The following is a 14,415-nucleotide window of genomic DNA, read 5'->3' as shown; positions in this document are numbered from 1 at the left end:
CTCTCTCTTTCTCTCTTTCTCTCTTCCCTTCTCTTCTTTTTTTTTTTACTCATCCCGAGCCCGCACAAAAACGCAGACAACGACGAAGAAAGCCGCGTGCCGATAGAATAACCGAAGCGGTGAAGCAACACCAGAAGGACGACAAGCCCAGCAACAAGGACTGGGAAAACGATTCCTGGAAGACGATACCCAGGGACGAGAAGAGTTGGCATCTTTACAGAACCGCGATGGACATTTGGGCGGAGGCGAACGCGAATCAGAGCAACGAGAACGGCGAGACAAGGTACCAGAATCGTCATTACGACACTCAGGAGCGCAAAAATGGAAGGGACTTCTCTGATCGTGGTACGATGGAGAATGGGCCGACAAGAAAATCAGGAAAGAAGAGCCAAGAGAGATCGCAGAAAAACGAGTACGATAATCGCGGTCGCGGTAATTCCAATCACAAAAGCAAGGTTATGAGCAACGAAGAACCATCGAGAAAGTCCACAAGAAGGAATAACGAGCAAATGGAACAGGATCGTCGAGAATCGAAAAGAGTGAAGGAACACGATGAGACGGAGGAGGACGAGATCGAACTGGAGGAGGAGGAGGACGATACGTACGTTGGCAGGATCGATTACCAGAAGTACGACGGCAAGAAGTATTACGGGGACAGAGCTGATGGTCAGGAGCGCAGCTCTCGTCGCGGATATCATCCGGTTGCTCAGGAAGAATCAAAATACGAAAACGAGAAGACATCGTCAGCCTCGTCTTCGGGCACCGACGACGAGAGTACTATCACGATCCCGGAGACTGGCAGGAAGGTGGAACATATCGCGCAGAAACTAGAGCAAACCGCGCAAAAGTATGCTCGGGAGCATAGTCCACCAAAGTTTATAGAGCGAAGGAACGATTATAGAAGTTTAGAGCGTAGAGAGGAGAAGCAACCTCCTCCGCCGTACGAGAGGTATAACGACTGCGATAGGAGTCGCGGGCCGCAGAGGTTCGAGCGAGAAAGGGAACGATACTTGGATAAGTCGCCCAGTGCGGCCCAGAAGACCTCTACTTATGAAAGAGAAAGGACTTTCGAGAAGAATCCCGATAGAAATAGGAATATCGAACGGGCGTCGAGTCGCCGCTTCGAGAGACCGAGGCCGCCTTCCGAAGAAGCTCCTGAGAGGCCAACGGACCCCCGTAACCTTTATCGAGAGCGTAGATTTTCCGACAAAGAGGAGGCGATCTATGGCGAGACCAAATACGTCAGAGAAAACGTGTCAGTAGATAAAGAGCGCGGATACGAGTCGAACTTTGAAACGAAGCTGGAAAGGACGAAGGTGATCGAGAGGCACCGCTATCAGAATCTCGGTCAGAGTAATCTTCAGAAGTTCCAGAGGAACGGACAGCAAATCTTGGAGAAGAACGACACGAATAATAACACGTTGAAGGACGATAACCGCAAACCGCTGCTCCCAAGACAGACGACCGCTGTTGGACACTTGATACAGACAGGTAGAGCTTTCGACGTCGACTCCAAGAGTCCGAAACTCGTGAAGAGAACAAAGTCCTTCTGGAGGTTCAGGAGAGATTCCGACGTTCTTGAGGGTATGGCACTCTGGCAGCACAGATCTTTGGTCGATATTCCGAAAATGATTAAGAAGGAAGCGAAAGACGACGCGAATTCAGACGACACCAGCAAGCAGAATCCAAGTGACAGCCCCAACTCTCGGCAAAGTTTGGAAAAAAGGAACAGCGACGTGACCATTACCAACGACTCGCAGCACGAAGAACCAAAACCTGCGGAAAGAATTCACGTGCCCGAAAAATCCGATTACTTCGAGGATTTTCCTACGCCGGCGGAAAGACCAAAGACTGTCGAGAGGTCCGAATATCGAATGCATCAAGAGGAGAGGTCTTACTTCATGGGGAACGTTTCGCGGAAAGCCATAATCGAGAAGGAGCGAAAACGTAGCCTGGAAGCTAAGCGTAACATGATCGTGGCCGAATTGAAGGAAAATAACGAGGCCAAAAGGAACGAGAGGAGAAAAAAGTACACGGACGACGAAGATGGATTGACGCAGAACTTCAGCGAAACAGAGGCATCCGACGAAGAGTCCACGTACAGTTGCATCGTAGTAAAGGATCAAACAGTGGCGGAGAAGACTCTTCTTCCCAGGACTAAACTCCGTAGGGATTCCGATCGAGAAAGAGATAAAAATACTTGTGGACCGTGGTACGATCTTTGGGGAGTGGACGCCTCCGTCAACAAGAAGAAGAAGAAGAAACAGTAATAAATCTATTAAACTCTCTTCTTCGTTCGGATCCTCCGAATCGGTATCATTGTTTGAGTCCCTAGCGGTCTCCATGAAAGAGTTCATCACGTTTGAAAATTTATTAACGTTATACCATTCAACAAAGTTCTGATAACGAATCAAGTCTTTACACCATTTCAAGACTCGAGAGAAACGAAACCAATTTCGAATTGGACGAGACAATGTGGAAAAAATAGTTAAGATACAATTCGTTTAATAATTTCGTCCTTAAAATATCGCTCGTTTTTAAGTTTGTCGTCGCATTCCAATTTTATTATCATTTCCACCCTCGTATACCCGATTTGCACCACGAATGACCGTTCGCAAGTCTTCCACGTAGCGCTATTCCCATTGCTTCTTGAAACGTTGAAGCCTGTTTTTATGTTTGCAAGCATAGTTATATTGTTTTATTCTGCTTTCGTCGACGCTTGTTTACGATGAAATCAACGTGTTGACGTTAAGCGAGCGCATAAAGTAAATCGAAATGCGACCAACGATTTTACACGCGTTTGACAAGCAGTCTGTGACTGCGATGGAGAAAACAATGTTACGGATGATGTTTCAATCGTAACTCTTGTTGGATCCGTCGTTACAGAACACTGCAACGATTCGATGATATTTTAGTCTTGTAAATTGCTGTAAAGTGCATAAATTATTAAAGTCTCGAAATAATCTGATATACATGTCAGATAAGTTTCACGCCGAGTTCACGAGAAATATAAGTAGCAAATCTAGAATCAAAGAATTTTTAAAAGAATACATATGTTCATTCACGCTCTGGTAATTCTTTAGCTGAAACACGAGTAAAGAAGTTTTAAAAATGTATAATACATTCGAACGATTGGAATTAATCTGTCAGTTTCCACAAATCGTTCCTGTCAATGGCCAACGAACGCATAAATAATTGCCCGTTGCCACGCTGCGCTTAAAAATGACTGTGTAAACTAGTTTCTACATTAATAACATGACGATTCGAGTTTGAAACTTTATGTCCACGTATTCGTTCATTACCCGTGTAAATTAGTTTCTGGTTCCCGTTGAAACGATTTGATATGCGCTGTTGCAACATTCAATTGAATTCAATTTCATTTCCACGGTGTTTCATTTTGATATATCGTGAAAGATGTTTACTATGTCCGCTGTTTTACGTATTTTTAGCAAAAGTTATGTCACAGCCTGGTGTGGTCGTATATCAACGCATTCAAACTTTTTCTCGCAACTTTAAGAATCTTCGTAAAAATATTTCAACGTGTGTGTTTCGTTCATTTTTTCGTAGCTCGAAGAATTCGTTTGTGCACCTCGTATCTTCTTTCATCGCACCTCGTCGTTATCAATTGATGAAATTTGTATGCAAAAGGGTGTGTTGTTTGTACGATACACCAAAGAATGTACCCTTTTAATTTTGTGTTTGCGCTTCGCATGAAATATCGTGCCAATGTTTGGACAATATCGCTGTACGTTGCTCTTTGTTTTTCCATAATACCGTAATACAAGTTTATCGCCAGCAATCTGCAGATTTTCCGAATATTTTCTACAGTTTCTCCTTCTGATTGCCGCATAAAATAACAAAAATAGTACTGTTAAATTTGTGAAGGAATGGCTTGGAAGCGCGTTGTGAAAGTGATTTCACATTACGCTTCCAAAATCCCAGGCAGTTCGATCTTTCTAGCTTAAAAAAGAATTTATTTAACTTCCTACTCTTGCTAGAAAATCTCAAATTTTCATTCAAGAACTGTTTGGATTATATATTGTACCATTTTATCGATCAACCTTTAACGATCGAACAACAGCGCAAACAGTGCGACTGATAAAATTTCCTTTGATTATTCGATTCTTCCAGGACAAACATATTCGCAACGGTAAAACTACGCAAAACGAAGACGAACGATCGCTCGGCGCCAGCGTTGTCATGAGATAAACTCTTCATCTAGATTATTTTCCTCGTATGATGTTAGATGTACTGACAAAGGCGGTGCCCCTCTCTTCGAGGGACAACAGTTCCTTTCATGAAAAAACTTCTGAAGCGACTGCTTCGTAGATTCTTTTTTTTTTTTTTTCGCGGCGTGGATGTCCGTCCAACGAACACGTCTGGCTTTAATCCTCTATGACTATCCTTTCGAAGAGCGAAGAGATAGATTTACCAAGCGATTCCTTCGCTTCGTACGATTGAAATTCGTTCAGTCAGCTTTTTCTGAAAATTCTTCAGCTCGTGATATACGTTCAGAGATTTTTCACTGCGATTCGATCTGTCAATTTATCGAATGCTTATAACACGGACTGATGATCATAGGATGATTAGGGACCATTATACGATCAATAACGATACATTTTTTATATATCAAGCTTTAAGAACATTCTCTCGCAAATATGAGCATTTTGTACGCATCATAGAGGATTGAAGAATAGTCCTCCGACTAAAAAGGACCATAAAAATATCAACTTCGTCCAGGTAAGACGATCGTCAAGCATTTCTCTTCCGTATTTTATCTTCATCGAATATTTCCACCATTCGTTTCGAGAAATATTAATTACTCTTGTAAGGTAGTTGCGTTTTAAAAGTTATTTACATTCCTTATGTATATTTTTTCTGTTCTACATTCCTTACCTACGACCCGTATTTCGCGCGTCCCGACTTGTTACCACTCCTTCCAAGCGTCTTACTTCCACAGCCTCGGTCGAAAATCGATTCGTACGCAACTATTCGTTATTTTTATCGGGCCCTCGATACACTCGCGCCAGTAACGGCAGTTTGTTTCCGGGCAAGTTAATCCCCGAAGCCGCTTCCTCTACTTCGACGACTCCGTCGCGCCGTCACGGAATGAAACTTTCATTCTAGACGTCGTAAAACTGCTTTACGTTCATGCCCGCACGGGTTAAGGCTCGTAAAATTTCACTCCTCATTTTTTTTTTCCTCCAACCCCCTTTCCTTCTCACGCCCTCGACTCTTGTCCACCGCGGCTCGCGCGCTTCCGCGTCGCGAAGCTTTTTCTCCTGCGGCGACTGTCGCCGTTTCTTCAACCTTGCTTGCCTGTGAAAATAAACCCCGACGAAAGAAAACCGAGCACAAGCTCTGGTTCTTCCTATTGCCGTTGCGTGCGTGAGATCGTGTGTCGTCGGGAAGAGGAAGCGTGCTTTCGAGTTTCGTGACTTTTGTTAGCACATCGTCCGCTTCCACGTCCCGAGCCCCGTTCTGTACCCTTCCTTTCTTATTTCCGTTCTCTCGGCTCTCGTGTTTGTTCCACGAGTCCCAACCATCGAGAACAACGATGCTTACCGTTGTATACATTCGTTCAATTCTGACACAAACATTTATCCGACAGATATTATGACGTATGATTACTTCGATTAATATAGTACGATAGGTTTGTCCGAGGAAATATACTTCGCGATGTGAGGTACGAATTTTTAAGCTGGAAGGTTCAAGAGACACTTAGAGTTTCGTAGTTGTAGAATTTTGCAAGCAGTTCTGTTATTTAGCCATTATTGCGGTCGTAAATATTATTATTCGTTTATTTGGAGTAGAGTGTATATGAAATTGTTTCTTCAAATGATATATCGTCGTTCGTTTGTATTTACGTAAAACAGCTATCCTATCTGCCTATATTAAACTGTACAAGTATTTCTACTTAGATATATACGCATGATTTCGATTCTTAAAGTTCTGGAAATTTTATTCTGATAGATAACCGATGATATTTTCTACCTTCGAGTCGTTAAACTTTAGGTATTGGCCTTTATTCACCGATATATAATAATCTGTAAATATATTCGTTTTTGAATTAGCAAGTTAAACTTGTGATAAGTATACGTAGTTGCGTTCGAGCTGATACGTTTTAGATTATTGCAACGGAGTAGATCGCGCGATCATTTTGGACCGTTTTGAAACGAGAAAAGAGGGAAAGACACGAAAATATCTAGCAAATAGAGATACGCAAAAGACACCATTGTCGTGGAGAGCAGAAATCGAAAGATCGTCCCGTATCGATAGAAAACTTTTACTGCGAATTTTATCGCCGTATACTGCCAGGCATTCTGATGTTTTCCCATTTCCGAAGAGTTTCCAGGGAGTCGAAAAGCTTTCGAGTTCATCAAACAAGATACGACAGTCGTAAAGCATCGATCAACCCCTGTAAGGACACTTCGAATCTTTCTACATTCCAGCAATGGGAAACTTAAGTGATAACGAATAGAACACGGTCATTCCTAGGTGCCCTGATTTTCGTCACACGTAATTGTACATACTATATCACACACCCACGGACATGCATACGTATTATCGTTCTTCCACTTTGACAAAATATTGTTACTCTCTGTCGTGGACAGAGAGAAGAAGAGACGTAATAATCTTAGAACAGGGATCTCGAGATTGGTCCTTTGAAACGCAGCCCGTTTTATCTAAATGTTTGCACCGTCTCTCTCTCTCCACCATCATCAATTAATCGAACCTGGTGAAATGCACTTTAAACGATAATAATTAAATTCTAAGGCTATAACTATTTCCTGAATCGTAGAAAACGTTGTTAGAACCTTTCGCGATTCCACTAGGATGGGATGCGCGTGTCCTACGTCGATTTCGGGATCTCTGATGTAAATTATATAGTTTCCGATGGAGATACGAATATAAGAAGGAATAAAAGGTTTGGGGAAACTTTTTTTGTAATTGCGTTAGATAAGCGATGCGATAAACGTGCGAGTCCAAGAAGAAAAAGATGTTAATATATTATAAATACGCATATACCGGCGAAAGTGCCGGATGGTTAGGGGAAATTTCACGAAGCCGGCTCGTTTCGCGATGAAAATTACGAGTTCGAGGGATGATTTCCAAACGGAGGAACGAGACGGATTCGACTGGCCACCTCCGGTGACATTTTTGGGTAGTCTAGGGAAAACAAAATGATGAAATTGTTAATAAGAACCATGTATACATGCATATACGTTATATATATATATATATTATTGTTATTATATTAACGTTTTTTGTGCAACCATGGTGTACGATTATTTATTTCAATGCAACCCTGCCATTATTTTACATTTTTTTTGGAGTATCACGACAAAATATTCCTAGTATTCAATAAACTATGGTATTCGATTTATTTTTGAACGTTAACGAGTAACTCGTGGCGATTGCAAACGATTCGTTTGGAAAACGACTAATATGTGCATATTTTTTATCAGTGTTTCGCACGGTAGGTATCTTTGAATTAGAATTTTATTTTAACAATAAAAATTTGATTCGACGATATGAATTCGCGATCTAATTTCCTTATCGGAGTGCACATTCTTTTTCATTTAACGATTTTACGTGGTTAGTTTGCGACGCGTCAGCAATATTGTTCAACGAAACGTATCCTGCTTTCCAATCACGAAGAAGGAAGCTTATCGTTTCGACGCAATAATCTCATAGGTGAGATCAGCAGGTAGGTATCTTTATACCGCAATATCGTACAGTTAAGACTGTTAGACGTAATTTATTTTCACGAAAATAAAAAGGAAAATGTATATCTAAAAATCAGAGAGAAAATCTCCTGGACACAATAATTCCTATACATATGTATATACAAATATGATGGTTTACGAAAGTATATGAATACTTGTAGACAAAACACCAACTTCACGAAGATATTTGACCACACAGACTTAATAGACAACGATTTATCGTTATCAACTTTTAATTCCGTGATCGTAGAAGCACCTAATTAAAAGATGAAACGTTTTACAAGTTAATATTCAGTCAACATTTACTCCAAAACATATGCTGTTCTCTCGGATCCTAATCTGAAATAATTAGTCCAAATTTGCATCTCTAACATACGATCATTCGCTACTAACATTCATATCAAATTCCCCATTCCCGCACGATTGTTTCTAGATAAGGGTTATCGATTTTCCGTCACTCGCTGGCAACAATTCTCCATAGAGCGAAAGGGTTAAACGCGTGTGTACCGTTTCACGAACTATTCACAAACATTGCATTCAGTCTGGTGAATCAGGCGCAAATCTGGCTGCAAAAGTAGCCTAATTTACTTTTTTTTTCGACCTCCGGGGAATTGTAACGATTAAACCAGTAACTCAATGGGTGCTGACGTCGGGAAGAGGGAGACAACGGGCCAGATGATTAAACACGGGGGATACATTTGTTTCACTTTCGCCTGGAGGAATAGGCAAATACGCGAAATTGTACTCCACCAACCGATCGGCTGATTGATTCCAGCTACCACGGGAAAAATTTTCTCCATCGTACTAAACTACAAACCACGTTGTAAAATGGAATACACCTGAGTTTCTAAAAACAGGTGTCAACCTGAGAAACTTTTTTGTTCGTCGATCCATCAAAACTTTCGTGTATTTTCCACGGTATTCCTGAAAGGTGAAACGAATCGATTATTCGAATGAACGAACTGGAGATTAATTATCCGGACGTAAAAAATTATCGACGAACTGAATGATCATATTATACGGATTATATTTTATTATGAGATGGAAATTTCTATTAAAATCACCTGCTACAAGCCCCTCGAATTTTTAATTAAAACTACCCGAAACAAGAAAGATCCCGCGTACTCGCGATATTTTAACATTTTCCTCAGACATACACTTTTTGACGATGGACTAACACGATACGAACGAAAATGAGCAAAAATTCGCAGCGTGATTAAATCCCTCGAGTTTTGCACGCTGTAAACGACAGGTACGCTCGTGTAACAACGTTTGATCCCGTTTGCTGTGAAGAGTGACTAAAAATGAAAGACCCAAACGGCAAGAATGAACCAACAAAATCGCGGATATTGACGAATCAGTGAAAATAGGTGATTAGCGCTGTCGTATTAATCGACGCAGTTTCGTAACCGTGATATCCAGCAGGCCTATAACGTGTTCATTACGTGCGATACACGTTGAATTGCCTTACCGCTGCTGCACGCCGCTATTTGCTTTACTTTGAACCATCAAATTCTGTATCCAGGTTTTTGGCGTATGGAATGCACCAAAGCCAAGCGTATTTGTCAAGCAGTTAATTATCATTCGCATAGCCCTGTCCCTTTTATTTACGGCCACCGGTGGATGTGTTCCGGGTCGACGTGGCGACCAATGTAGTCGATGAGGTATCCCTATCATTATTACAGAGCACTTAATTAGCTCGCCAATTTTTCAAACCAAGACTCGTTCCGGAGGAAGCATCGTTAGAGAAAATAGAGCCGCGGATTTGCGAATCGATCGATGAAAATTGTGTTATACCGTGAGAGATTTGATTTTCGTAGAAATCGGAGGCGGGGACTCGACAGGCAATTACCAGAGGTATTGAAATTCGATTAACGTCGGCTCCATTGTTTATCGCGATTCGGACGAATGGCAATTTTGAGAAAGGTAAGCTTCACAACGATTTTTTCAATTCTGGGCACTTAAATGATCTTTGTAAAGTAAACGGACCATTGAAAGGGTACACTTTCTCGATCCCTTCGGTACAAGTTTCCTACTTTGATTGTAAGTGGTCTTAATGTCAAATTCATTTTTAACAGATATAATGATTGAAAGCGAAAGGAAATTTCCGAAGAATTGAAAGAGCAAAGTGTCATTCACAAGGAAACTTTAGGATCAATCGAAAGAATATGACAGTCTTATCGGTATATCATTACAGATGTATTAATAACACAGATTGATACAAATGCCTAAATGGCGCTCGCGTTTGGAAAGTGTTTGGACAGCAACGTAAACTTTTGATATATAGCGTGTTTAATGGCAATGTACCTGGCAGAGTCAGTTATGAATATGCTAACCCGAAAGGCTGGATATGTCGAAGCTAAAACCAATTTCGCTGTTCGTCCTTTTTTTTTTTTTTTTGCAACTAAAATTCTGGAACACGTCCTGTCGTTCAAAAAATGACTGAGACGGAATGGATTAAAAAGAGTCCGTGCTTCTTCTAACATCCATACCTACTTACCATCCGTACGCTATCCAAATACATTTTTCCAATATTCCTGCACCACGAAGCAAATGAAACAAGAAAATAACACCATACGAAGGAGACGGGGAACAAATTTTTACACGCAATAATCTACTGTTAATGACATAAAAACGGAACTGCTGTTAAAAAAAAAAAAGGAGAAGGGCGCCGAAATTCGCACTAAAATTCTGAGTAAAAGCCAATATAAAATGGCCCTTGCGAAGAGCGTAAAAAAAAGGGGGGAAAAAATATAAAATTGCATCATAGACCACGGTATTCTCGCTAACATATTCGATATTGCGATTTATCGCGATGCCCTTAAAAAGGTGGACACGAATAGAAGGATGGGCAGACGAAGGGGAAGAAAAATCTCGTTGTTCGACGCATGTGTCGCCCTCCAAAGCCTCGTAAAAAAGCTACCCTAGATGCGTTTTATTGGTCTAGGCAGGTAGGTGGTATACACAGGCGTGAGAAACCGGGAGTTTCGCTTTTTTCGCCGCAAGTGGGGTTGCAAAATGTACACGTGGCGTCCTGAGATAACGCACGCTTAAACAAACAGCGCTACGGAAAGTTGTCCCGGAATCCGTAAACAAAAAAGGTTCACAGAGTTTCCGCTTGTAATATAGAAACCGTAAAAGTGGTACGTGCAACAAGGAAGCAACCGACGGAATAGAAGGAGATCCTACATGTTTTTTTGTATTCAATCGCGAAAAGGATTACCTGTAACTTTATCCTTTTTTACGACACGCTACCGGTAAAATGAAAATACCGTGACGCGTGTTCCGGAGTATCGACTCTAGATATACCGTGCCGTAAAACTTGTTCCCTTTCGCGTAACCGTGAAGATACGAAGGCAATGAAACTTCTTACAATTTACTACTAATTTTTGAATGCACAACTTTACCATCGTTCATTATATTCGAGGATCCGAATCGATACGTAGTTTTACGATGTACATGCAATGATGAAACAAGTGTGAAAAATAAACATGCATGAGATTTTGAAATAAACATTTGCATAGAAATAGATCTTGTACGAAAATTACCTTTTACATCGAAATCTTCTATTCTAATTGAATTAAAAAATACTTCAAAATACCTATGCTCTTATAATTTGAACCTTTTCTAACATTGGAGAAATATACAAGAGAATATGTTTTCTGAAATTCCAAATTACTGCTCATTAATCAATGTATCATAAATTTAATTATCATCTTTATTTTACAATTTAATTTACGATTAATTTACGAACATAATACAAAACACGGAACATAAAATATGTACCTTAAATTACATTTAATCGTGAAAATCAGGGACAAACGTGTTAACGCAACAAAATCACACTGTGCAATAAATCTAAAACCCTTCCTGTAACTCGCATAATCTTCGTGTAAGCACACTTTTTAGCCCACCCGACGCTTTTTTTTTATGTCTTCGCACTTGTTAACGGATGAACATTAATCACGTGCGCGAAGACTGGCTCGTTTACAGATTTCCTTCGTTTCCTTTCGTGCGGTCTGCTTCGGAGAGTCTCTACTTCCTCGAAATGAAATCACTTTACGCGACTGTAACTAATGCAAACAGAACGTGTAACGCTAGCTGAAAATGTACGTGAATCGTGCAGCCGTTGTTGAGGCAAATGTGAAAAACTTCCTTCAAATGAAATAGAACGTTGCAACCTCCGTGTGTGGCAGTACTAAATTTGCTTCACGGAAGTTGCTCTACATTTAATAAAAGGAGTGTTAGCTCCGGCCACGGTCTATAAAATTAAATTTATGTTTTCTGCAGTCTGATTTACACGGCGATGAATTCTGGCTGGATAATTCCATGTTAATGTTAGCACAGACATCGCAAACAAAATAAATTTGATAAATGTACGAATTTTTCAAAATGAAGGAGAAGAGATATAAAAGAACGTTTCTTTGCATTCCATATTTTACAGTGAATGCTTTAGCGCTCGGTCGAAAAATTTCGTAACCTCGATAAATTCACGACATGATTAAACACGCGAACGAGTAACGACTTTTAGTAAAAGTTTGTCTATCTCGCCACCTGATGCTAACAGGATTGTGTCCGCTAAATTTCGCGTACAATATTCACATGGAACAAAGTATAGCGTTACCTGCTTATAAATTATATTTCGACGTTGGCGAAATTTGAATCGTGTTTATCATGCTATCACAAGTAATTACGCCACTGCTTATCGAACTGTTTTATAAATTATCTACACTTTGGCAGAAACTGGGAACCTGTTTGGCCATCGAATACTATTTACAAGTTATTCAATGTGTGAAATAATTCTCGCGCAGTTATAACGTCCACCGGTATTTTTCCGGAATGGAGAAAAATGACAAATTTCGCGCAGCATTTATCCGTCCTAATAAACTTTCGAAAATTACAAAGCGCGCGGTAATTCGTTGAAAAGCAGAGAGGTAGTTGTAAAAACAATTTGCCAGCTGTCGTTTCGTGCTCACTTGTAAACAAGGGAACATCATTTGGCCGGATCAACGCTGTCTGTTCCAAAAAACGCCGGTCATTCAAAACAATCAAAAACGATCCATAGCCATCCTATAGCGACTCGCCTCTCTCCGGTTAGTCCCTCGAAGAAAATTTATGCACGCATACTGTCGATGCCGTGTAACGTCGCGTAATGGACGTTTTCGAAAAAGCGAATTGCACCGGGCGTCGATACGCGGCCGATTTAAATATGCAGATACAGCCAGCGATCAGGGAAAACGGTCACTTCTCCGCCGCGGCCAGAAAACTGACAAACGGGGGGTATCCAGCTTTCGCACACCGCGGCAACTTCATTATTTTGCCTGTCAACCGTTGGCTGATAAATCCCTGAAACGTGACGGCGGCGGCAGATATTGCGCGTTTCGCGGTCACGAGGACCGCGACATCCGCGCGCACACCCTATCATTGAAAATAAAAATTTCACACTGGCTCGTTAAAGCTTATCGCGGCCGTGGCAATAATTCCTCGACACGAACGAAACGCTCTGGCACGATAATACGCCGCCATTTTTATGATAATCCCCAGCACGGGCCGGAACTCATCCCCGATAATTACCGAGTAATGGTTCTCTTTCAAGTTTTTGCGAGGCCAAGTTCCTTGGCGAAATGGCCTCGGAGTTGGGAAACTAAACTCGGCGACGATTTCGTGCATTTCGCGTACCCACTGGATGCTATTTCTTTTTCAATTGAGCGGCTTTATCACGTCCTATTGTTCAATTTACGCACTAATGAATCGTTCTCTTAGGAAATGTATGTGTAAGACGATAAGTTATCTTTATGACATTCGAGGCTAATCGTGTTAAAGTTTAATCGGTTTTAATATTTCTCGTAGCATCAGCGCTTCGTTTTTGTAAATATATGTGGATATATGGTTCGTGAGAATACGTTCGTTATTTTCTCACGCAGTTTTAAGAGGTATATTTTAAGAAAAAAGACACGCGCGAAGAAGAAAGGAAAGATTAACAAGAACGAAACCTAGGGAAGAATTAGATAGAATTAGTAGTAACATATCCACTGATAATTTTATCATATAGTATCGTGGCGCGTGTCATATCCATATTTGATGAATTTCTGGAACAACTTATGTGTATGGAGAAAAGGCAAGAAAGTAAGTTTATCTTAGGATTTCGAAATCATTGCACGGCTACATTTTAAAAAGATACCACTTGAGTCATTACGTTATTACGCGGATGTTTAAAAAAAAATACAAGTGAACCTTCCACGGAACAACAGTTGTTTGATTATGGAGAAACTTCTTAGACGAATAGTTTTGAGATCAAACGGACAGAACGAAATTGTCACCGAGAAGTTTTGCAGAGGATTTAAAGTGGCATTGTCTCGTGTATAATTTACGAGCGCGCGTAGTTGGACAACCGGCAGCGTCCCGCGAGTAAACGCGCGGGTTTGTCTCGATTATTAACGCCGGTAATTCCGTTTTATCGACGATTGCCACTCTCGAGGCGAGACCTGGCATTCTCCGTACACTGTTATGAAAGGCCCCATGAGTAATCTGCGGATGCCGGCTAATACAGTGAAATATTAAGTGGGCTACTAGCCAGTAGTTTTTCTAGGGATTCTCTGTAGCTAATTATGGTCGCAAAAGAGAGGCAACACCCTTCGTTAAATCTCGTTTTGCTCCTTTATCCGCGTAATAGCGAAATCCTAGA

General features: G+C 40.9%; 1 protein-coding gene and 1 long non-coding RNA gene across 2 annotated transcripts in view; one reads left to right on the top strand and one right to left on the bottom strand.

Moving 5' to 3' along the window:
• Irsp53 (Insulin receptor substrate 53 kDa) overlaps positions 1–7,090 on the top strand; it is a 162,854-nt gene extending 155,764 nt beyond the window's left edge. Inside the window, exon 14 of the mRNA XM_072014678.1 lies at positions 77–7,090. Within this exon, the coding sequence (XP_071870779.1) occupies positions 77–2,270 (2,194 nt within the window). The 3' untranslated portion in view covers positions 2,271–7,090. The remainder of the gene's footprint in view (positions 1–76) is intronic.
• LOC139993188 (uncharacterized) overlaps positions 1–12,994 on the bottom strand; it is a 232,816-nt gene extending 219,822 nt beyond the window's left edge. Inside the window, exon 1 of the long non-coding RNA XR_011801327.1 lies at positions 12,707–12,994. This is a non-coding gene — a long non-coding RNA (uncharacterized lncRNA). The remainder of the gene's footprint in view (positions 1–12,706) is intronic.
• Between the last annotated feature and the right edge of the window lie 1,421 nt (positions 12,995–14,415).

The sequence above is a fragment of the Bombus fervidus genome, chromosome 12 (assembly GCF_041682495.2).
Source record: "Bombus fervidus isolate BK054 chromosome 12, iyBomFerv1, whole genome shotgun sequence".
Classification (NCBI taxonomy): domain Eukaryota; kingdom Metazoa; phylum Arthropoda; class Insecta; order Hymenoptera; family Apidae; genus Bombus; species Bombus fervidus.
The sequence above is the reverse complement of the archived record's forward strand: the minus strand, read 5'-3'. Positions and strand labels throughout refer to the sequence as shown.